Consider the following 24540-nt stretch of genomic DNA (forward strand, 5'->3'; position numbering starts at 1 on the left):
CCAATTCACCCCCCTCTTGGCTGTTGCCATTCGATCCTACAAACTCTGCAATTATTTGTTAAAATCTATCTCATGGGGGCTTTGAGGGTCGTCTTTTGTTTCCCTTATCAAGCATGCCACAAGCCACAAGCCGCTGCTCGAAAGTTCTATGGATAGCAGAGATCTCAACAAGAGGTGAATTACTTGATCATGCTGACGACAACAAGATAGCCTACCATGATCCATGATAGAGGCATTTTGGAGTTTTTATCCATTGATTACTTCATCAAGCACTGGAACCTTGTGGTTTTCTCTAGTGTGTAGAAAGACGCAACTCACCATTCTTGGGATCCTCCCCCCAAAAGCACTATCAAGCTTAATACAAATGGAAGTTCTTCGGGAAACCCAGGCACATTGGGATTGGGGAGTTTTTGGGATCATGAGAGTGACTCTGTTAGTCTCTCCGACCCTATTGGAAGAACTGATTCTATTAAAAGTTTTTCTTTCCAACGTTGATCAGAAGTAATAACAGTACAAGTGATGGAGAACTTGACCAACAAGGGTTTAGTTATTTTAGACTTACTTTTGGGTTCTTTTCAATTGTTCAAACTCGGGGTTTAAGTTTTGGGAAGTTTTTTAAAGCTTTTCTAGTTACTTGAAACTTTAAGTTTTAAATTACTTATTGTACAACTAACTATTATGTGTGGAACAAGTAACTGCTTGCCTTAAGAAAAACTAACTAGTTACTTATGGTACAAGTAAATAGTTCCTTAGGGGAAAGCAACTAAGGCTTGGGGAAATCTATGCCCACGTAAAGGATTGTAGGTCATTCTGAAATCTGAAAAGGTAATGAAGTTTCAGAAAGTTTACAACATAGGGAGATTTCTCCCATGGAGGTGAGAATGCTTTCAGTTCTACGAGGGATGGCCTAGAAGTCTAGGTGTGAATGCTCAGAATTGTCTATCTTCTTCGATCCTACATCAACAAAGGATTCCCAATTGGTGATTCGTTGGATTGAAGCATCGGTAGGTAAGGGTGTTAATCGGTTCGTTCCGGTTTTTCAGTTCAGTTCAAGATAGAATATGTACAAACAAAAACCGAACAGAAATCGAGTAATTTTCATAACCTCAAACCGAATCGATTCAGTTTTATTCAGTTCCCATTCGGTTCATACACAGTCTCGATAATTGGGTTTAACATATTTGGTTAAGTTCGGTTCACTTCTTCGATTTGTACAAGACTTAGGAATGTCTCATATTGGCCTTGAAGAAGCAATGCACGAAAGAGGAAACGAGCAGAAGTCCAGAACTGCAGAAGAGAAGTGAAGTGAGTCAATAATCAAAGGCAAAGCGGAAGAGATGAAGTGAAAACTGAAATCTTACAACTCATGTTACAGCCTTTTAGGGTTTAGTATGGTTTAGGTTCGGTTCATAAGGGTTACACTTGATTCGGTTTGGTTCGGTTCAAACCAACAATTTTTAGCCTAAAACTGAAACTGAAAGTTTGAAACAAATTTCTTATGTTCGATTTGGTTCGTTTTTAAATGGCTGTTTTGGTTCCGGTTTTGAGTTCTGGTTCTAAATTGACACCCTTATCAGTAGATAGTCCATGGAGATATCTTCCTCTTATTAAAACAGCCAAGGCCATTCTTAACCAAAGAAACTTCTCTTCCTATTGGAGACTGAGACCCGCAAACTCTCTTGCCAATGAGCTAGCGAGGTAGGAGACAGGAAGGGGTTCTTTGTACCTGGGGCCGTATCCTATTTAGGGTTTGTTGTTGTCGTAGTACTTATTCTTTGCATCTTTGCTATTTTTTTTAAAATAAAATTTCGCAATTATCAATAAAAAATTAGGGGGAGAGGATCAGTGTCATGCAGAAGCATTTTCAGCTCATGGACATAATTCTATTGCCTCTTCACCGAAGTATTTTTAAGCAAGGCAAAAGAGGATTATGAATGCCATCAACCTAGGGTTTATTTCGAAATTTTCTTGTCTAGATATGAATTAAATTATGTTCTGCAACTTAAGTAAACTAGGGAAATTCTTTATTTTTAATGATATTTCAGCTAATATAGAGTGATTTACAGTTTGATTACCACATGTAAAGAAGATTTACTACTTTCTCAACTCCTTGTTTGAGTCTTAGTATGCTTAGAATTAAAGTGAAAATAAGGGGTGGCCTAATATAAAGCACAAAGGGGATGACCAGCACAGTAATGGTGAATTTTAAGATTGGTCAAATCAAAGATTAATACCTTCTATTTGTTGTCCTGTTGTTATAGCTACAGTACTCCCTCTCACCATAGCATTGGTGCTTTACCTTCTCTATCCCCACCACCCCAACTGAGATAATTGGTGAGTTCCCTCTAATCGCATCAGTGCTTATTGAATCTGATTTACATATATATTATTTTTATTCAGACCGTTCCCTATTGATTCTATCAACTAATAGAAAAGATTGAGTAATTGTGGGTGTTAGTTGTACTGTTTGTCTGTTCATTGCTCCGTTTGTGCATACATATACCTCTGGTCAACTAGGCTACAACATGTACCAATACTCAACACACAAATGAGAGATTGGATTCATTAAAGTTGTGGGTGAGCCTAATACACCGACAAAATTGTCTTATATGGAACTGTTGGAGAAGTTCTCTACTCTCACAGAAACTGCTAGTTTTTGCTATTCTTCAGCTTTTTCATCTTATTTGACTATCTGTTGTTGGTAGATAAGATTGTTTTGCTATTAGGGTGTTTGCTCTTTATTTCTCCCATGCTGGTAGGATTTGCAGTTCCTTCTATCATGTTGAATTTGTTCACCTAAGTTTTACGAAGCTCGATTGGGTCCACCATCAAGACTGCAACTTTGCCATTATCCTCTATAATCTATCCACATCTGGTTAGCCTGCAGTCTCCTCAGATCTAAATTCTTTGATGATCCATTTTCCACTCATTGTATCCTGTTTTACAGCAGCAGCTACAACCTAGAAAATTATCATTTTTAAGCCTTAATTACCACCGTCTTTGTTATCTAAAATTGCAAGCAGAGTTCCATCTTTTCTTGGAAAGAATTCTAACTACAGTCCTCAAACTATAATTTTTTAGCCCATAATACCAGTTTCATAATCAATAACCAGTTCCTAGTAATGGCGTGGAATGCCCTGGAAAATCAATAAAACCGAACCTCCAATTTTTCCATAAAATACAATAAATACTGAACTGACAGAAACTGTAAAATTCCTGGTAAACATGCATCCTTAACTCTAATCCCTTACCCTTTTAATTTCGTTTTCCTCTTTATACATATATATATATATATATATATATATATATAACTGGAATGATGTTTTATTAAACCTAAACATTCTCTAGCCCAATAAGCATCAACTGCTTTATTAAAATTCCTTTCACCAAATCAAAACTCTAATCGAAGTTCTTATATTTACTTCTGGAAAGACCATCTTAAGAAAACTCAAAATGAGAAGAGGCCCCAAATACACTCAGACAAGTTGATGCCTACCAAATCATGGAAGACAGGCTCAAAAAGGAAACATGCCAAATTCTGGATAGATGCTCAATGTACATGAAATAATCAAGCATTTCTAACTGGAACATATGTTGATATTCTACATTTAGCAGATTTAAATACTCTTATCTTTGCTAAATACTTGACTTCAGCAAGCCAAAAGCATCAAACTTCTTATCTTCAGAATGAAAGTTGTGTTCACAGATGGACACACATACACATACACAGTACAGCCATAAAGTGTATACACTCCCAAGGTTCACATAACTCAATATAGAGAAGAACATACCAAGGGTATAGAGCGGCAAAAGCTTAAGCGCCTCAGGAAGAATCAGTTGTCCAGAGGATGATACTGTAGCACAATGCTTACGATATGAATGCAGAATGCTTATGCAGAAGTTTGTAATCTGTTCTCGGATTTGTGAAAGTGGGCTGGTAGGTATTTCACTGGCCGCTACAAAAGGCATAAAATTGAAAATGATCAATATCCTCAACATGAAGTAAAAGTTATTGATGAACTAAGTATGGGTCAAGCATCATCAGTGGACCCAGTACACAACAAGCTAACAATTAAATAAGAAACAATGGCAACATTTTATGCTGAATATTTCTCAATGTTTAACGCAGTTCAAGTAAGAAATGTGTTTCAATTCATGGAATAGACCTCGATGAAAGAGTGAAGAATAGACAGAAAATCAGTGGTGGAAAAGACATAAGATGTGATTAATTACCATGCTTCAAGAAACATGCAAACTGAGTATCCAGATCAGCAGACCGAAACAGATTACTGAGCACCGTTGTGCATGGAAGTGATAAAGTAGTCACTCGGATTCTTCTTTGGCCATATACAGTTGTGTAGAGAAGGGCGCACTAGAAAATAGAAAGCACAGTACAACCACAAGTTTAAAAGGGATTTCTTTCACAGATTCATAAATACAGGACCACTAAAACCAGTGTAAATATGATGAATACTTGTTTCTACCTGAAAAGAACACTCAGATCCCTCCTGGAATTTATCATCATGTTTTAAGGTGACCATAATAGTTTTGTCACTGTCAATCTGCACAAAACAACGGCATTTGCCAGATATAAAAACTAATCTCCACCATGTACTATTTCACAGGCGAGTTTAACAAATAGTCTTGGTTAACAGGGCACTACATTAAAAATCCAATAAATAAAAGAGAAACAAAGATAGACATGCTCAACAAATGAAATCCGAGAAATTGTCCAGATCAAATTCCTACAGCATTACATACACCAGGTGAACTGTTTCAAATGTAGAAAAATATCACTAGTAACGCGGAAAGCTTAAGACCAATGTTCTGAGAGACAGTCCAGCCCATACGTTGAAAATAGTTAAGCCATAGCTCAACTCAGCTTGACTCAACTAACCCTTTTCCCAACTAAATGGGGTCAGCTACATGGATCCTTCTTCACCAATTTAATTCTATTTAAAACCATGTTTGATTGGTCAACCGACTTAACCCAAAGCCATTCATATCTTTTCTCACCTCTTCTTACCAAGTAATATTTGGTCAACCCTTTAGTCTTTTAACAACTCTAATCTGCATCATAGCACTCTTCCCCAGCGCACTCAATGGCCTTCATTGTAAATGCGCATATGAGATCAAACATCTCTCCTTCAACTTATTTTCTACTTGAGCCAGTCTAAATCATCCCAATTTATTTGCAGCTGGTTGAACTCTCTACCCAATTTAGTAAAAAAAGAGAAAATGTCTGGTACATCTATTCAGCTGGATGGTTTGACTGTGTTCAATAGCTTTAATAATAAAAATTATGCCTTAGAACTATTTTCAGTCCAGTAGTCCCACACTCAAAGCAAGCCTTAAACCCCAAGATAGGTTTGGAGCAGATTGATGTAGTTCAAAGGTCCTTTGCTAATTCTATTATGCCCTGGTCAGTTAACTCCACTTTTCTTTGTTTAATTCCAAAAGAAGCCATCTCTCTATCTTTGCTGGTTATCAGCACATAGCACTTTGCAACTTACTCTATAAGATCATTACTAAGACCATGACAAAAAGGCTGCAGTTGGTGATTAGTGCTTTGGTTGGTGATACCCAGTCAACATTTATTAAACGAAGAATCATTTTAGATAACATCCTGGTGTGCCATGCTGTGGTCCAGGGATTGGATCAAAAGAATTCATCTCAGTTTTGAAGATTGATCTTCATTAGGCATATGACTCTTTAAGCTGGAACTTCCTCTTCTTAGCCATGCATAAAACGGGTTTTCTTGTGAAGTTTGTGGCCTAGGTGGAAGCTTGTGTGAACTGGCCATGTTTTCTGTTCTCTTGAATGGTAGCCCAGCTGGTTATTTTCCTAGTGGTAGAAGAATTCATCAGGGTGATCCCATTTCTCCTTCCTTATTCATTATCGCTATGGAATTTTTCTCATCCTTGATAGGAAATTTATATTCTGAGAGTAGAATCCAATTGCTGCCTCAAAATTATCCAATTTATGTTTGCGGATGACTTAATGATCTTGATGAAGGAATCTCGTGAATCGATTTTAGCTAGTTTGGGCGACTTAGAGATGAGTTTGCTGCCTATTCTCGGCTGCATCTTAACAAGTATAACTCCTCTATTATTCTTGGAGGCCTTTCCCATTCTAGCAGTATGCAACTTATGAAATAAACGGGTTTTTACAAAAGCTAAGCTTCTTATCAAATATGTTGGTGTCCCACTTATTCTAGGGAAGTTATCAATTGGTGATTGTGCTCCAATTTTGGATTTGGTTCGACAAAAGTTAGAAGGATGGAAGGCTCATTTCTTATTGTATGTTGCGGATGCAGTTGGTAAATTCGGTTCTTCAGAGTTTTTACACCTGCTGGTCGGGCTTATTCGGTCTTCTGGGTAAGGTGATCAACAAGATTGAATCCATGTTTTCTAACTTCTTTTGGTCAAGTCCTACTCTTGAGAAGAAGACCCATTATGTTTCTTGGGATTGATCTGCAAACCTAAAGAACAGGAAGAGCTAGCATAAAGCATAGCAAGGACATGAATATCGCAGGGATCATAAAGCAAATATGGTGGATTGCCGCACCCAAAGACAATCTTTGGGTTAAATGGATCAATCACTGATTGCCTCGTCCAAAGACAATATTTGGGTTAAATAGATCAATCACAGGTACTTGAAGAATGATTATATTTGGACAGTGAAACCCCTCCAGAACTATTTGTGGGTATGGAGGAAGATATTGAAATATAGGGACCATGTAGAACCTCTAGTGCATCATCTTATTTGGAATGGGATGTCTACAAGACTATAGCTTGATAAGTGGCATCCCGCAAGAATTCTGATTTACAGCTTTGGGGACCGTATCCGTTAGATGCGGGATCTAGAAAAATGACAAAGGTGGAAGACATTTTTTGTGATTGTGTTTGGTCCTTCTATCGCTTATGGATTTGATTGAAGCGTGGCAGCAGCTTCCCAATATTACAAAGCTCCATCATTCTGATCCTGACATAATAATATGGAAAGGTAAAGCCAGTGGCTTTTTTTCTACCAAATCGGCTTGGGAGATGATTACATAAAAGGTGGCTAAGGTAGATTTCGCAGATGGAGTCTGGTTTACTGGTAATATTCCAAGACATTCAGTTACTACTTGGAAGATGCAATTAGGTTTTGCCTGCACAAATCCAGCTGATTCGAAAGAAGATAGGTGTTAAATCCATTTTGTGGTTTTTTTTTTTGGGGACAAGAATTGAGAGTTGGGATCACCTGTTCTTTGATTGTTATTTCAGTTCTGCTGTTAGGGATGATGTGTTAAGTATTTGCTACCAGAGCAGGAGGCAGAAGTGAAACATTGTTGAGGAGGCAACGTGGATTAGCTATGAGTATGGAGGAGATGACTCAATTGGGATGATGGGGAAGCTGCATTCAGCTCCACTGTTCACCATCTTTGGCAAGATCATAACTTTCGGTGTTTTAGAAATAAAACAAGAACGAGACCTCAACTTCTGACAGCCATTAAAGAAGACGTTCTGTTAAGAAGTACATCTTGTTCATTTTCTGGTATTCAAAATTCGAGGAACATTTATATTGCGTAGTGTGGTATTCAAGTTGTATGGGTATCCCAAAAGCTTGCTCTTGGATGTTTCCTCCAATGGATACAGTTGCTCTTCATTGTGATGGGTCTCTCCCATAGTTCGAGAATTCACGAGATCTCACCGAGTTTCTCAGTTTTTCGAAATCCCGACACAAGACTGCCTATGAGTCTCAAAATGTCAATATCTCGCCGAGATCTTGGATCTCGGTTTGACCTAGGAAAATGCCCATCTAGGTCCTTTATATGAGTGCCAGATCTCGAGATCTTGCTGGAAAATCTTGGTATACAGACACCTATCTATGCCAGGAACCAAGATAGACACTTATTTATGCCTAATATCATTTAAGTAAATGTTCATTTACTTAAGATATTATTCATAAATAAGCAAATACCCCCCTATTTGAATCAATAAAATAGTTAAAAAATCAAATTCCAAAAGGAAAAAAAGTCAACCCCCCAGTTCAAGAACAAAAACTGGATTTTCGGCGGTAGGTGCAATTTTCAACTTTCTAATGCTGGGGTTTTTCTCAAATCTAAAAATTCCATAAATCTTATTATGGTAAAACATTGCTAAAAACCAAAAGTGCGGTAAAATATTCATTCGTTTTGATGTCCAAAAATATATTTTCATTCAGAGCAATTTTGACAGCATTCGCGCACACCAAATCTGATTTATATTGAAGGAGTTATGAACCGGTCAAACTTAATTCAGTGTGCGCGAATGCTGTCAAAATCGCTCTGAATGAAAATATATTTTTGGACATCAAAACAAATGAATATTTTACCGCACTTTTGGTTTTTAGCAATGTTTTACCATAACAAGATTTATGGAATTTTTAGATTTGAGAAAAACCCTAGCATTAGAAAGTTGAAAATTGCACCTACCACCGAAAATCCAATTTTTGTTCTTGAACTGGGGGGTTGACTTTTTTTCTTTTTGGAATTTGATTTTTTAACTATTTTTATTGGATTCAAATAGGGGGTATTTGCTTATTTATGAATAATATCTTAAGTAAAAGCATTTACTTAAATGATATTAGGCATAAATAAGTGTGTTTGTCCTGTGTCTATCCTGGTTTCTAGGATAAGTAAGTGTCTGTCCTGCTTTCCCACTAAGTGAAACTCCTATTTTGACTTTGTTTTTGCAAAGTCTGATAGTGCCATTGTGTTTAAATGGCCAAAAATAGGTTGAATACCAAGTTTCAGACCCAAACTAGGTCTAAAACCCACCGAGAGGAGGCTTCGAGTCGGAAAAAAAAAAAAGTGCACCAACTCGGTGAGATCTCGACTCGACTTGGTTTTTCAAGGGTCCGAGTTGGCACCGAGACCCAAGTTTTCGAACCTGTCTCTCCTTCAAAATAAAGCCTCATATGGGAGGCTGGTTCATGATGAGGTAGGAAATTCCATTGTTGCTTATGTAGGGATTGGTTCTGACAGATCAGTTTTACATACAGAGTTGCTGGCTATTTATAGAGGCTTGGTATTATGTGGGGAGAAGAATTTTCAGAAGAATGCAGTTAGAGCTGATTATAAGTTAGCAATTGACATTCTGGAGCGCAAAGTACAAGGTCCTTGTGCGGTACAGCCTTACACGTACAGCATCTGAAAAGTGCCATATTGCAGCTAGTGAACAGGATTCGATGGAGACAATTCCAGCATGTCTAGCATGAGATGAATTAACCGGCTGATTTCATAGGAACTGTTATTTAACCATCGGAATTTCCTATCGATCTCTCTAATTGTGTAAAAAATGATACTGACTAGTGTATTTATTACAGATTGTAAATTTCTAGTTTCTTAATAAAATTGATATTACCAAAAAAATGGGGGGGGGGGGGGACCCAGTGACCCAAAAGTCTAATCTAAAGAAAGAATACAGAGAGAGAGAGAGAGAGATACTCAACAAAAGTAAAGGTATGACAGACACACATGGATTTCTGAAAAAGCAAGGAAAAGACCATAGCAACACTTCTACACCAACAATGATGTAGATCAAGGTTCCAGATTTCTTTGAAACCGAAATATTTTGGGTTTCAATCGAAACTCTGCATGTTTCGGCTAGTATTTCAGTGGTCAAATGGCCATATTTTGACTCATAACTTATAAGAAACCCTAATTAAGAATTTCTAAACATATACGAACCTTTAGATTGTATTTTTTTTAAAAAAAACCCAAAATGGTAGTTTGGGTTTGTACCCTAGGTGGATATACTTTCTCAAATACAGCCTATTCTATACATAATTGAGTATTAGAACACATTGAATTCAATAAAAACAAAAAAAATATGCATTGGGAATGACAAGAAAACCATTTAATATTACATAATGTCAAAGTGTTACAAATACAAGTACAAATGTACAAGTGTTACAAGTAGTCCAGTACAAGTGTATGATTCAAGGTTTAAACACCCCTACAAAACCATTCCTCCAACTCTATGCCAGTACCACATAGAGTTCCAGAAAGGCTAGAAACCTTTGGGGAAAAAGGATATACCTCTAAGTTTGAATCTTACACAAATCTTGCTTAAATGTCCCAAATCGTCATTATAGATGCTTTGTAGCAGTACCTAACATTATGTCCCACCAAGATATGTATGTGATTTGGCCACAACTACTAAATATAGGGGTTTTTTTGGAGTTTTCCCTTCTCACAGAAGAAACCACACAAAATTCACAAAAGTGGTCAAATTTTGACCCATGCCGATCGAAATAGGGCTTTTATATGCACTATTTTGTACCGAAATCCAGTCAAAGCCGAAATTTCGGTCGAAACCCTGCGTTTCTACACCTTTAGTGTGCTCCTTGTGTACAACACAAAACCTTCACCTCCAGTCATCCTATTGAAAAAGTTAAACCAAAAAAAAAGCAGCAGTCGATGTGGGGGTTCTGCAAAGTATACAACATGTGCACACTGGCTTCCTTTTAATAAATTTTAAATACAGATGTCAAGAGTTGTCACATTGGACCAGGACAACTGAATCAGTGAATGCGGACCTGGTTATCTTTTCGGGTTGATAGAGAAACCGGATATCAGAACTTAACACTTTAAACCGACCAATCAACAAGCATACTGCTTAATTAAACTAGAGTCATAATTTCCAAAATCATAAATCTTACAGAATTAGGAACGTCCATGGGATCTGATTTTGAAATTTGGGGGAAAAATCATCATTAACATGGTTATCTTAAGACATTATTGAACTGACAGAAGAACAGACAAGAATCCTCTTAAATTATAGAACAGTAACTAAGAACTTCATCAAAGATAATACATACCCCAGGAAGATCCACATCGGTGGGAATACGTTTACAGTAGTTTCCAGAGTATTCTTGAACTTGGAGACCCTACAAAAGAAAGGAAAAATAAAAAGGACAATCATTTAAGTGCTCATATAATAGACTGCTAGATTACAAAAGAGCAGTCAGGGCCAAAAATAGTAAAAATTAGAAGACAGTACAAGATTAAAAGAGACTGACCTGGCTACAACGTACACGCATCACTGCCTCAAAACCTTGAGGTCTTGTGACATTCCATCTAAGATCATTGTAAAGCTTGGCAGAATCAGAAAGGACTGAAAAAGGGTAGTAATAATATATCTGAAACAGGAAAAAATTTGGAACCCATTAGCCAGAAAAAGATAAACATTTCAAACAAACATGGTTACAAATGTTGACACCTTTCCACCAAAGTTTACTGAAGGATTCTTATCCACCAAAACAAACTCATGAATAATTAGAAATTGTTAAAAAAAAAAATAGTCGAAATGGATTGAGGCTACGAACAAGTCATAATCTGGAGTAAGCCCTTTTTCCTAGTTGAGCAAGGTTTTATTGAAAAAAAAATACAATAACTTCTAACCCAAGTTTTACATGACTAATAGATGTCAGAAATAAATTAGGTCATTAGGTTATTCAACAGCAGTTATTGGATACAGGCATGCATCACCATTGGCACCATTAACGATACCATGTAAAGAAAGCTCCTATGAAAAAACCAAGCTACTGTTCTCTAAACTTCAGTTTGAGACATAGAAATATCAGGTACATCAATTTATTCGATAAATGGATATCATGGAAATTTAAAAAAACACCACCACCACCAGCAGAAAGTACCTGTCCTCCAGTAATTTTCGGGACAACAGAGATGGAAGCAATATCTACATAACTCTGGGTGGTAATGAAGACGTCAACACAAACCTGGATAAAGGTGACTCATCAAATGGTTTCCTTTAAAAAAAATAATCCACATATTGTTGCAATAGCACAACTGGGAGTCACCAGGAGCCAATCATTATGCAGATAAAAAATAAGTGAAATCTAAGTTGGAAAAGAAATAAGCATATACAAAAGAATCTCACTTGATACTCGGCAAATTCTATTGCCATTGTCTTCAGATTCTTGTCAGCCGGTTGGAGCATTTTATGGGCCTCCTAAAATTCAATGACGTGGCAATAAGAATTCAGGAAATATTTTGTTTGCACAAAAGGAGTTCATACAGCAGTAACAATAATTTAAAACACAGCTCTGGAGGGTAACATTTAATTCTGACTTGTGACATGACAATCCATACAAGTCAAGCCAACTAACCTTTTTATTTTTCACCAAATGTTTTGGCGCTTCAGAGTGTAGTTTGTTAGAATTAAAATCGTCAGAGAAATAAAAGTGCATCATAGGCCAGAATAAAAAATACTGTAGGGAAGTAAAGGGTGAAAATATGCAACTATAATATCAATGATTCTTTCTATCTCTTTCTAATATTATAATTGTTTCGTTTCCCTAACCTACACTGCATAATTTTTCAATTCACTGCACCTCTAGACATACTCCAGATGCCAAATCCCACACCCATATCCATCCCAAAATAGAAAAAAGAGGATTGAAAATCAGATATCAATACCTTCTCCCCAGCAGAGATGTTAGTCCTTCCTTCAGCTTCCCTAGCAAAAAGAGCTCCGATGCCAACTGAGGGCAGTACTGTTAGACATATCGCACGATTATCAGAAAGTTCAGACATGTAAATCAAATAAATATATCTTTCAAAATGGTGCAAAAAAAAATTGAAGGAACCTAAAAAAATTAAGGAAATAACTTGAAATCATGCACATAGATCAAACAAAATGCTCCAAAAATTCAAGTAAAAGATCAAATTCAAGGAATTGCAAAAGCAGGAAAAAATATATTCAGAATTAGCTTCTTCATCAACTACATTATCTTATATATTAACAGAAGTAAAGATAATAATAATAAAGCAGTAGTGTACTAGCACAACAATACAAGTTCAAGATTGTAAAGAATTCAAAGAAGAAACTGATCAACAGCAATTAATCCATGGAATGCCAGGATCTTGATTGTACATGTTAACTCTTGTTAGAGAGCTCAATATCATTTCTTGTATTTCCTTTGCAGTAGAATGTTCTCAGTAATTAGGTAAGAACTTGCTCAACAAGCAGATATCCTTTATGGATATAAAATTAACTAATACAAGGGAGTTTTAGAGTGCCAAGGAAACAACAAATAAAGCTAAATCGAAAAGTGCATCAGGCTTTTGTGGAGAGGGGTTCTATTAGCTACTTTCTGGTGCCATTTGGTAGGACAAAACTTGAGATAATATCATGATCAGTTTAATGATACTACTGGGGTTATAGATAAATCACAATCAGGGTTTTCTAAGCAACTGTGGTTGATCATAGGGAAAAGGAACCTTTGATCTTCTCAAAGATATTAGCAGATGAACGTAAAATTATGGCAGCCTCCTCTTGATGGATTAGTTAGTTGAACATTGATGGATGTTCTCTTGGAGACCCAGCACATCAGGTATTGAAGAATGGGATGAAAGGGCAATGGAAGTCTTTTTTCTGGCCCAATTGGAGAAGGCAAGTCAACTAGGCTGAACTATTATGGACAGAAGAGGATACACTGATTAGAAAGAATATGGCAACACCACTATAGAAGGAGATCCAGCAAAATGTAATAGATCGGTTGAGTAGCCTTTCTGAGGAACATTGGTGCTATGCTCATATTATCACAGATCAATATATCATCTCATATCATCAATGAGTTTCTCATCTCAGTACAATCTGAGAAGTGCCAATGAAATGGTTGATACCTAAAAAAAAACAATGGGTAGTCATTCTAGGTTATGTTTTGGGACAGCATCCCCCTTGTGATCTGTTCCTGTTAGGTTTGGTTTGGCTTGATTTAGTACCCATATAATTGTGGTTTAGATTATAGTGTTTCAATAAAAAGAGTCAGTTGGCTAAATATGTCACACTCGCCCTAGTTTGGTGGGTGCTCTATGGCTATCAAGACATATGACCGACATAATTTGTGACACCCGTAGGATTGGCCCATTCAGCCAACCCTTTCTGGAGAACATAGAAAGTGTCATTAATGCCCACCCCCCAAAAAATATATTCAGAAAAATCAGGTCATCCAACCAATGAGGGAAAATATAGAACCACTAACACCCTTGAAATTAACTGATATTTAACATCAATGGACAGTAGGCTCATTTAGGCCTTATCTTCACTTTTTTTCTTCAAAGTTTCTCCAATTCCTCTCTATTCAGATGATCCAATGTTGTGGAAAGGGAAGAATGTCCCACAAGATGCATCCCTTTATTATTAAAATCTCTTGTAGACCAGCATGTGATAAGGTTCAAAAGACCAGCCAGAGCTGCCCAACAAATACCAAATATCTCCAAGAAATGGATACTTGAAAACATACTTTGTAGGTGAACAGATACCATCAAAATGTGACAAATCATCTCCAAAGTACCCTCACACAAGGAGCATCTGATAAGAATTTTCTGCCCCCTTGAGAGCATATGATTAAAAGTAATTTAAAAGAAGTATATATGAATGTCAAAAGTTAAAAAAAAAAATAGCCTCAAAGTCTATCGGCCATCCTTAAGGATGTCCAGGAGCAAAGTTGGAGCTCCATAAGAATCATACAGGAAACAACATAAAATTAGGTCCCAGGCAAATAAATAGAATAAAAAGCTTACTATAGAAACTTCTGTAGAATTATCAGTACACCCTTCCATCATTGTCATTCTAATCCAAGTTCATAAGAAAACCTCATAAAAAAAGGAAACTGTTTAGCTGCACCATCGTTGTCTTCCCCAAAGTCCCTTAAGACGGTCCACCCAGCAATGATGAAAGACTTGAAGGTTCCACCAGAAAGATGTTACATAGCATATCAAGAGAAATAAACCCAAAAGGGACATAAATGACAGTAGTTGGATCAAAAAAAGGAGGGGGGTCTAATGCAAATAACAGTTCCAAAATATAGATACTAGATCTGTCTAGCAGAATAGGATCATCAAAATCAGAGAAAAGTCCAGAATTGGGGAGAAATCTGATAAGTCAAGATAGAGAGTTCAGATTAGCCTAATACCCTGGTCAAGTGTCTTTCTTTATCAGAGGAATAAGTTGGTAAAAGATTACACAGATCCAGTAGTTGGATAGGCCTGCAGGCTGCATGGGAAAGCTCTAGTACTACTGGGATTACTGAATAGCAGTACATGAACTAGAATTTCAGCAGCTCAACTCAACAGAACAGAACCGAAGAGAATTTAGGGAACTAGTATTCGAGAACCAAAATATAGAAGTTGAAGCAAAACAACACAGATTTCAGGTAGTTGTTTCAAGTAGAAGACAACCTGAAGCTAGGTAGAAAACAGGGGAACCCACAGATGTGAAGAAATAATAAGAAGTAGGAAGAAGAAAAACAGTAGAAGAGAAGAGGGAGGAAAGATCACACCTGAGAAGAAAGGCGGACAGAACTAGAAGGAGGAGGGAGACCAGATCTTGAACAACACCAAAACTCGTAAGAGAAGTAATAATATTTTACTCAAATCATGTCCAATTGATAAGGGGTGTACATGTATATGTAACCTTTTAAATTTTCCAAACTGGCTCATAAAAAGACTCCTAGTCACTCTCTTATACTGATTTAAAGTAAATACTAGATAGACTCAAAACAGAACTCTTAAAAGCTATTAAGTATCCTAATCTACTTCAACCAAAACTATTGATCTCAAGTACTGTTGGAAAGCTTTCAAACAAATCCAAGATTGCTTAAATCCGATTTATATTGAAGGAATTATGTTCCAGTCAAACATTATTTGGTGCGCATGAAAGCTGTCAAAATTGCTGTAAATGAAATTTTTTTTTTTAGGTATCAAAACAAATGATTATCTAACCGCTCCTTTGGTTTTTACCAAAATTTTACCATATTTAGATTTATGGAATTTTTAGATTTGAGAAAAAACTCAGCATTAGAAAATTGAAAATTTCATCTACTGCCGAAAATCCAGTTTTTGTTCTTGAACGGGTGGAGGGGGTTGACTTTTTATCCTTTTTGAATTTGATTTTCTAACTATTTTTATTGGATTAAAAGGGGGGGGGTATTTGCTTACTTATGAATAATAAAAAAGGGCGTACCTAGTGCACAAGGCTCCCACCACTGCGGGGTCTGAGGAGGGTCATAAAGTACGCAGCCTTACCCCTATTTTCACAGAGAGGCTGCTTCCAGTCTCAAACCCATGACCACTTGGTCACAATGGAGCAACCTTTACCATTGCAGTTTGCACCAAGGCCCGCCCTCTATTTATGAATAATATCTGAAGTAAATGAAAACATTTACTTAAATGATATTTGGCATAAATAAGGTGTTTCAATTCTGGTTCAATACCATTTCCAAGAACAGTACACATTATTAAAAAAAGAAAAGGCATACCCAGTGCATGAGGCTCCTTCCACTGTGGGGTCTGGGGAGGGTCTTAATGTATGCAGCCTTACCCCTGCTTTTGCAGAGAGGCAGTTTCCAAACTTGAACCCGTGACCACTTGAGTCAAGAACACAAGTATTATTTTGAGTGTTTTTTATGCGAAACTACTCCATGGATTGGGTTCAACGTGTCAGAAATAGGCAGCACAGCAAGAATCAAGGCAAAAAAAAAAAAAAACTTCTGGGCCTCGAAACCAAGGTTTCGAGTTGGCCTGGAGAAAGAACCAGGTTTCGACTAAGATATGGTCGAAACCTGGCATATCTCAGTTTCGAGGCTGGCCAAAACCAGCCTCGAAACATAGATTTAGAACCTTGTCCTAAGAGAACCAACATCTTCTACTGTGTTCGCCATTGCCATCGCCACCACCACCACCACCCCCACCCTCAGAGCTATCGATGGACACCGGATTATAAGCAGAGTTGTAGCTATCTTGGCCTCTGAAGTTTTTTCCAGCAGTGATGGCGCTGTGCGCAAGTAATGCACGGCAGCCATAGGCGCTACGAGAAGAGTGGGTTTTGGAGCTGCTCACCTTGCAACAAGAACAAGTGCCCTTCTTGTTCTTCTTATGTAGGGTTATGTCTACCCAATCTAAAAGAGAGAATCAGTATGAATGAAAGAAATTAAAAAATCAATCCACAAAATGAAAAATCGACATTTAGGGTTTTAAAGATCGGAAATGGATCTTCATCTTCCTCGAGATGCCGACCTTTTATTGATTTTACTCTTTATTTTATATATTTTTTAAACAAAAAAATTATGTTTTACATGACCCGATGAACCCAGACAGTTGAACCGGTTACCTGCCGACCGCCGTGCTCACTGAGTTGAGGGCCAGGCCGAGTTTCAGAACAGTGCTAAAAACCTAAATCTAGTAACTAAACTTACTTCTCAATGATTGCCAAAGTTCCCATTTTCATTTTTAAATTAATTTCACTTCCCATCATTACCCTTTGCTACAAACTAGTTTGGATTGCTATAGGCACATGAATCAGAAGAGAATTACTGGTTAATTCCTCGGTGCTCTATACTCTATAGAACACAAAAAGAAGTGGAATACCGAATACTTGCTTTTTTCTTTTCTCAGTTCCAGCTAGTAAACAACAATTTAACTTTCACTATGCAACAGAGAAATAAGGAATGGGGCTTGCCTGACTGAAATACAAGAAGTTTCCCTCCAGTTGTCTTCATTGCCAGAAAAGCAGCCTGAAATAAGGACAAAAAGTGGGATTGTCAAGTATGCTGCAGATTCATGCAACAAATGGAAAAACTAGAGTGTTTTGCAGTCAACTGACAGCCCTCAGTGTCGCAGCTACTTGGCCTTTCACTAAATCAAATGAGCACAAAATGCAGACATTGCGCATGCTTTAATGAATTAAATTTGTTCCAAAGATGGCTATATCAACAGGAATCCACCTTAAACTGGGATTCAATTCACCAATTATTGCACTAAGAATGGACTTGCTACATCATTTTAAATAGAAAGTATTTTTTGACAAAATATAAGTTTCATGGACGAAAAAAAAAAGGGGGGGGGGGGGAAGGGCCACTATACAGGGCCACCCAACAGCAAAGGCTGGAGAAGATCTAAAAGAAGAATCGACATAATTTATACCTGGACTGCTGCACCAAATGCTGAATCAGAAACTTTGTTACTTTGAAACATGGTTGGAATATTCTCCAGCAATTGCACCAGATGTTGACGGCACTAAATCCTCAAACAAAGTTTTAAATTTAATCAAAGCAATGGGCTTAAAAGAGAAATGCTGCCTAAAACATTTTAAGAAAAAATTAACCATACAAATCAACAGTTTGAAATGCTAACCTCAGAAAGTTGAACAATGACGTCAGTCTGAAGAGGAGTGTAGACATCTTGGACATCAGGAACTATGAGCATCAAAGGCTGCAAATGCAAACATCGAAACACTAAGAAACTTCTCTTTTCCCCTTTAAGTTAAAAGATTTAATTACAACTTTTCTTTTTCCCCTTTAAGCTAAAAGATTTCCTTAATGATTAAGGACAGGTAGAATCTCATGCGTACACAACAATCCATATACTACACCTCAACAAATAATCAACAGGGCAGAAACTCATTTATCAAAAACCCTTTTAGCATGGTTACAGGCACTCAAATACAAGAGGAAGATCAACTGGAAATTTTGAATATTATCAGTGTCTTAGTTCTCAATTCCTATTCAAAGAAAGTATCAGTACACCAGAAATCCTTCAAATGCCAAACTCGTCCACTTATTTAAACAGTGAACCACTGTTTTGAGGCACATTCTGGATTGCCAAATCGACCCATTGATTCAATCACCAAAATCTTGTCTTTTCTGAAAGATTACATTAACTCCCTCAGTCAAAAAGGGTTTTGAATGAAATGAGAAGTTTCATTTGGTCCAAGAATTGAACTCATGACTCAATCACGAAAATTAGTTGAGAGCTGAGCTGGGTTCCAGAACATTTAAGAGAACCACACTAAGCGACCGAGTTCAATATGGCTAGCCAGCTTAAAATAATTTTCAAATACTTAAACTGATACTCCGGAGGACTTGGCCAAAGAGTGGCATATAGAGGAGAAAAGTGGTTATTGTCTCAGTATCTTTGTTTCAATCCAACAAAGAATGGCCTTCTGTTCTCAGAACAAAAGAAAATAAAATTGTCTCCCTCATATCCTAGGCTCAGTACGTTTCAATAAAAATAAAAGCGCATCGTTATTATTGTTTGCATTTCAGTAACTTTTTGTTTTTTTCACTTTTCATTCCTTACTTCCTAACGCTTTACAGAAGATTAGGTATGGTAGAGTAGGCAGATTGCTTTCTCCATGTGAATATTCTGCCATGCAGGTAGCATCAAAAGCCTGTACAATTAGCTCTCCTTATCTCCTTTTTATGCTTTGCACAAAACCACCTGGATCCAACCCCTCTCCTCATTAACATACCAGAATCCACCCCTTGACAGCCAGAACCTCATCATCAATCTTCTTCACACCATCCTGCCTATGATGACTTCAGGCTTACAATCATGAAGTAGTCTATTGCATGTATTCAAGAGACTAGCTGGAAGGGTAAAAATACTAAGGAGTTGGACAACTTTAAACTTTGATATACAGTGGATCAAAGTAATAGAAATGGAGTGAGCATAGTAGTGGATAAATATCTAAAGAATGATGTGGTTGATGTTAAAAGATTTGAAGATAGGATAATATCCATCAGGCTTGTGTTGGAGAAAGAGGTTGACAATATAATTAGTGCTTACGCACCTTACGCACCCCAAGTAGGATTGGATGAGAGTAGTAAGTTACAATTTTGGAAGCACATAGTGAATTAATGCAAGGTTTTAGTCATAGAGAAAATATTATTATAGAATGTGATCTAAATGGACATGTTGCGAGAGACCGCAGAGGCTATGAAGGTGTACACAGAGGATATTGTCATGTAGAGGGGAATGAGGAAGGGATCTCAGTTTTAGATTTTGATGTGGTTTATGATTTATCCATTTTAAACACTTACTTCGAAAAGAGAGAGGGGCATTTAGTTACTTACAAAAGTGGGCATCATAGTAGCCAAATAGATTTCTTCGTAACTAGAAGGGCCGGTAAATTGTTATGTAAAGACTGTAAGGTTATACCAAGGGAGAGCCTAACCACTCAACCTATAGTAGTGGTCATAAATATGTGCCTCATTTTGCAGAATTGTAAGAAAGGGTAGCTTATTTGCCATAGGATCGGTTGCTGCTGGTAATGGTCTACCATGTTCATCCATGGCTCTAATACCACTTAATGTAGTCCTAGATTGGTAGGAGACCAACTAGGAACCAGTACACCAGGATCAAATATGAACTGGTAATCCGATTAGGGAAAAATATGATTTTAGGTCAAAATTAGGGTTAGGGTTAGGGTTAGGGTTTGAGGTGTTGGTTATGCCAGGCAGGTGTAGGGGAGTCTATCAGTGAAGGTCCTGAGATGGTTTGATGAGTGGAAGTATGTAAACTAGAATGGAAGCAGGTTAAGGTTTTGGGTTTCTAGAAAGTGTAAAGTGAGGGGATCTAGGATTTAGAGTGGGTGTATAGTTTTTCTCTAGGGAAGAGGGTTGTTCGATCCAAAATTGGGGCAGAATGATTGGCCGATTTGTTCTGCAGGAAAATTAGGGTTTTGGCCTTTTGGGTTTTAGTATAGTGATGGGGGATCTAGGGTTGGGATGGAAGAAAGGGGGCAGAAGTGTGAATCGAGTATAGGGGCTATGCTAGAGGTATTGTGGTTTAAGTTTGGTGTATTTCTGATGAAGAAATAGGTCTGGACAGAACTAAGAGATTAGTGGTTCAACCGGTTCAATTTAAAACACTTAAATTGGACCAATGATTCACTTAAGTTAAAAAGATTATATTCTAAAAGGATATTCTAAAATCACTTAAATTGGGCCAGTGGTTCAACTGGTTCAATTTAAAACATGAAAATAAACTAAGTATAGGGCTAATCTTGTATGCAACTTGTGTACCCCTACCTTTAGGTCCAACTTGTGTACCCCTACTTTTAGGTCCATAAAAGTGACCTATTACCATAGTTCGAGAACTCACGAGATCTCGCCGAGTTTCTCGATTTTTGGAAAAGCCGAGACAAGACTGCCTACGAGTCTCAAAAGTGCAATATCTCGGCGAGATCTTGGATAGTTGGATCTCGGTTGGATCTCGGTTTCGACCCATTATTTTAACCCACCTACCACTTAAATACATTACCTAATTGGACAAAACTCGACATATCTCGGCGAGATCTCGGATCTCGGGTTGACCCAAAGTTGAGGCTTCGAGTTGGAAAAAAAAAATGCACCAACTTGGCGAGATCTCGCCGAGATCTCGACTCGTCTCGTCTCGGTTTTTCCAAGAGTCGAGTTGGTACCGAGACCCGAGTTTTAATACCTTGCCTATTACATTGAAAACCCATGGGATCAAAGGCCCAACATGTCTATAACCCAACCCTAAACTTATTTCTAAGGAAAGAAACCTAATTTGGTGATAAACCTACATCAAAGGAGATGCCTTGAATTCATGTACTGAAAAAGTGGTCAAACAAGGAATGTGGGACTTTGAGGGAGACACTAATACAATGTGGAACGAGACAAGGACTAGTATTAAGAAAGTTTCTAAAGATGTCCTAGGGAAATCGAAAGGAAAACGCCATTCCACTATGGAATATGGTGATGAAATGATAACGTTCAAGCAGCCATTAAGGCTAAGAAAGCTAGTTTTAAGACATGGCAAAAGACTAAGGATGTGGAGGGTCTAAAAATGTATAAAGCTTTCAAAAATGAATCTAAGAAGACTGTGGGAAAAGCAAGGGTGAAGAAATATGAAGATCCTTATAACAATCTAAACACACAGGAAGGGGGAAAGCTATTTATAAAATAGATAAAATGAGGGAAAGGAAGAATAGAGAATTCAACCATATCAGATGTATTACAAGTGAAGATGGTAGACAGGTAGAGTGCTAATAAGGGATGAGGACTTTAAGGAGAGATGGAAAGAATATCTATACAGCCTACTAAATGAAGAGATTTCAAGTAATTGTGGCCCAAAAGACTGCATTACTCATCAAGACACTGCATGGCGTAGATATACACGAAAAATTAAGGTGTCTAGAGTTAAAGAAGCTTAAAGACAGATGAAGGTAAGGCACCAGGCTCAGATGGGGTCCCAATAGAAGTGTGGAAGAGCCTAGGATTATGTGGTTTATCATGGTTAACCAAACTGTTTAACAAGATTATGAGCACAAGGAAAATAACAGATGAATGGAGAAGCATTGTAATTCCGATTTACAAAAATAAAGGTGATATACAAACTACAATAACTATAGAGGAATAAACTAATGATTCATACTATGAAGTTATGGGAGAGGGTTATTGAACCCCACCTGAGACAAGAAACTACTATTTCGAAAACCCAATTTGGTTTTATGAATTGGTTTTATGCCAGGTAGATCCACGATAGAAGCTATTTACTTACTTAGGAGGCTCATGGAATATTTAGAGTTTGCAAAAAGGATCTCCATATGGTCTTTATTGACCTAAAAAAAGCGTATGACAGAGTCCCTAAAGCATATTTGTCAAGGCGTCGCCTAAGCGTCCATGCACCTTGTTGGTGTTGCCTTGATTTTGGACCCTCTCCAATGCCTTGGGTCGCCTAGATGCCATGACAACTATGCCCTAGAGAGTTAATTTGGCACATACTAAAGAAAAGTGTTTCAAGTAAATATGTTGACATAATTAATGATATGTATGATGACATGGTGACTAGTGTGAGAATTGTGGGGGGTCAAGGTCGTGAATTCCCAATTAAAAAAATTACAATTGGATTACATAAAGGATCAGCTTTAAGCCCTTATTTGTTTGCGCTTATCATGGATGATTTAACCAGGGAAATTCATGATGAGGTTACTTGGTGTATGCTTTTTGTTGTTGATATTGTTTTGGTGGATGCAACAAAAATGCTTTTTATTGATGTTTTGGTGGATGAGACAAAAACAAGGATTAATGCTAAGTTGGAGTTATGGAGATCGACCTTGGAATCAAAACGTTTTAAGATAAATAGAACAAAGACGGAGTATATGATGAGTAACTTTAGTTACACTAGGACAGATAATGAGATAATGAAAATTGATGAGAGGGAGATTCCGCAAAGTGATTATTTTAGGTATCTAAGCTTAATCATAAATAAAGAAGGTGATATAGAGGATGATGTTTCACAGAGAATTAAAATAGGATGGAAGAAGTGGAGAGGTGCATCTGAAGTGCTATGTGATAGACGTATTCCTTTAAAGCTTAAAGGAAAATTCTATAGGACAGTCATATGACTGGGTATGATGTATGGGCGGAATGTTGGGTAGTTAAGAAGCATCATATAGATAAACTAAGTGTAGCGGTGATGAGGACATTGAGATGGATGTGTGTCAAAACTAGGAAGGATAAAGTAAGGAATGACCATATTAGAGCTGATTAGGGAGTAGCTCCAATACATGATAAGCTATGAGAAAGTCGCTTGAGGAGGCATGGCCATGTTCAATGGAGGCTTGGGATGCTCCAGTATGGAGGAGTGAATTGATTTAGATTGAAGGAACTAAAAGAGCCAAGGGCAAGCGAAGACTTAAAAAACCCTAGGAGAAGTGGTGAGGAAAGACATGGCGACATGCATAGCTTAGGTCTTGTATCAAGTATGACTTTGAATAGAGCTGATTAGAGAGCAGGGATCCATGTAGCTGACCCCAATTAGTTGGAATACAGCTGAGTTGTTGTTGTTGTTTAGAAGTCATGTAAGCATATCTAGTCTAACCGAAGGTTCTTCAACATAGCGAGGTTTCATTCGATTTGTTCTGGATTGGATGATGGAAAAACCAGCATCCTGGCACATTTTTTTTAGGTGAATAAAAATGCATTACAAAAAGGGGGAAGAAAAGGGGGAGGGAAGAATACACAGGGAGAAGGGGGGGCAGCTATACAAAAACCCAAGACCTAACAAACCCTATACGGGCGGGCTTGGAGTCTGAATAAAACAAACATCTAAGCTCCAAAAGGAAGCAATGTGCCTATTTCTAGGAGAATCCACAAGAGAGCCAGAGGCCCAGAACGAACAGACTGCAGCTTGAAGCTAACATCAAAGAAGATGGCTTTCCAAACATCCTGGCATATTATTCGGACGTTTGGGTCAAATGATTTCTAGATAGACAGATCTTTTTTGAAAGCATTTCTCGGGGGCTCTGAGAGGTTAAAACATCTCAAGAAGGAAGGAAATGACCGGTGCCCACCAGGAGGGATTTGAACCCACGAGGTGTGACGCTAGTTCCCTACACTTGTACACGATCTAATGCTTCTCCACACTGGAAGGTCCCATGATGCAGTTAGGCGTAGGTTTTTTTTTTTGGATGAATAATAATTTAATTGCAAGGAAAAAGGGGGGAAGGGATATACAAGCCCGAAGGCCAAGAAGCCCGAAGCTAAGTAGGGCGCAAAATAGTGGAAGGGAGACCCCAGGAGACAACAATAAGTCTGTTCCTTGGGGTATCTATCACACTGGTAAGGGGGAGGGAGTTAGCTTTAGATGAAACATCAAAGGAGATGACCTTCCAAATCTTGTCTTGAGAGCGGGAGTTGGACGTCCATCTTCTAAAGTTTCGCTCCATCCAAATGTGG

At 37.7% G+C, this 24540-nt stretch overlaps 1 protein-coding gene and 1 non-coding gene across 3 annotated transcripts in view; one reads left to right on the top strand and one right to left on the bottom strand.

Moving 5' to 3' along the window:
- Positions 1 to 24540, bottom strand: part of LOC122667013 (protein transport protein Sec24-like At4g32640) — a 65663-nt gene that overhangs the window by 7783 nt on the left and 33340 nt on the right. For both annotated transcript variants that reach the window (XM_043863161.1, XM_043863162.1), the window contains exons 10-20: positions 18188 to 18265; positions 17978 to 18070; positions 17514 to 17568; positions 12470 to 12546; positions 11931 to 12002; positions 11686 to 11769; positions 11050 to 11169; positions 10849 to 10917; positions 4485 to 4562; positions 4234 to 4372; positions 3792 to 3956 (exon numbers count right to left, since the gene is read on the bottom strand). In XM_043863161.1, the coding sequence (XP_043719096.1) occupies positions 3792 to 3956; positions 4234 to 4372; positions 4485 to 4562; positions 10849 to 10917; positions 11050 to 11169; positions 11686 to 11769; positions 11931 to 12002; positions 12470 to 12546; positions 17514 to 17568; positions 17978 to 18070; positions 18188 to 18265 (1030 nt within the window). The remainder of the gene's footprint in view (positions 1 to 3791; positions 3957 to 4233; positions 4373 to 4484; positions 4563 to 10848; positions 10918 to 11049; positions 11170 to 11685; positions 11770 to 11930; positions 12003 to 12469; positions 12547 to 17513; positions 17569 to 17977; positions 18071 to 18187; positions 18266 to 24540) is intronic.
- LOC122670221 lies at positions 13813 to 13937 on the top strand. The gene has a single exon (XR_006334193.1). It is a non-coding gene; the product is annotated as a U11 spliceosomal RNA (small nuclear RNA).

The sequence above is a fragment of the Telopea speciosissima genome, chromosome 7 (assembly GCF_018873765.1).
Source record: "Telopea speciosissima isolate NSW1024214 ecotype Mountain lineage chromosome 7, Tspe_v1, whole genome shotgun sequence".
NCBI classification, from domain to species: Eukaryota; Viridiplantae; Streptophyta; class Magnoliopsida; order Proteales; family Proteaceae; genus Telopea; species Telopea speciosissima.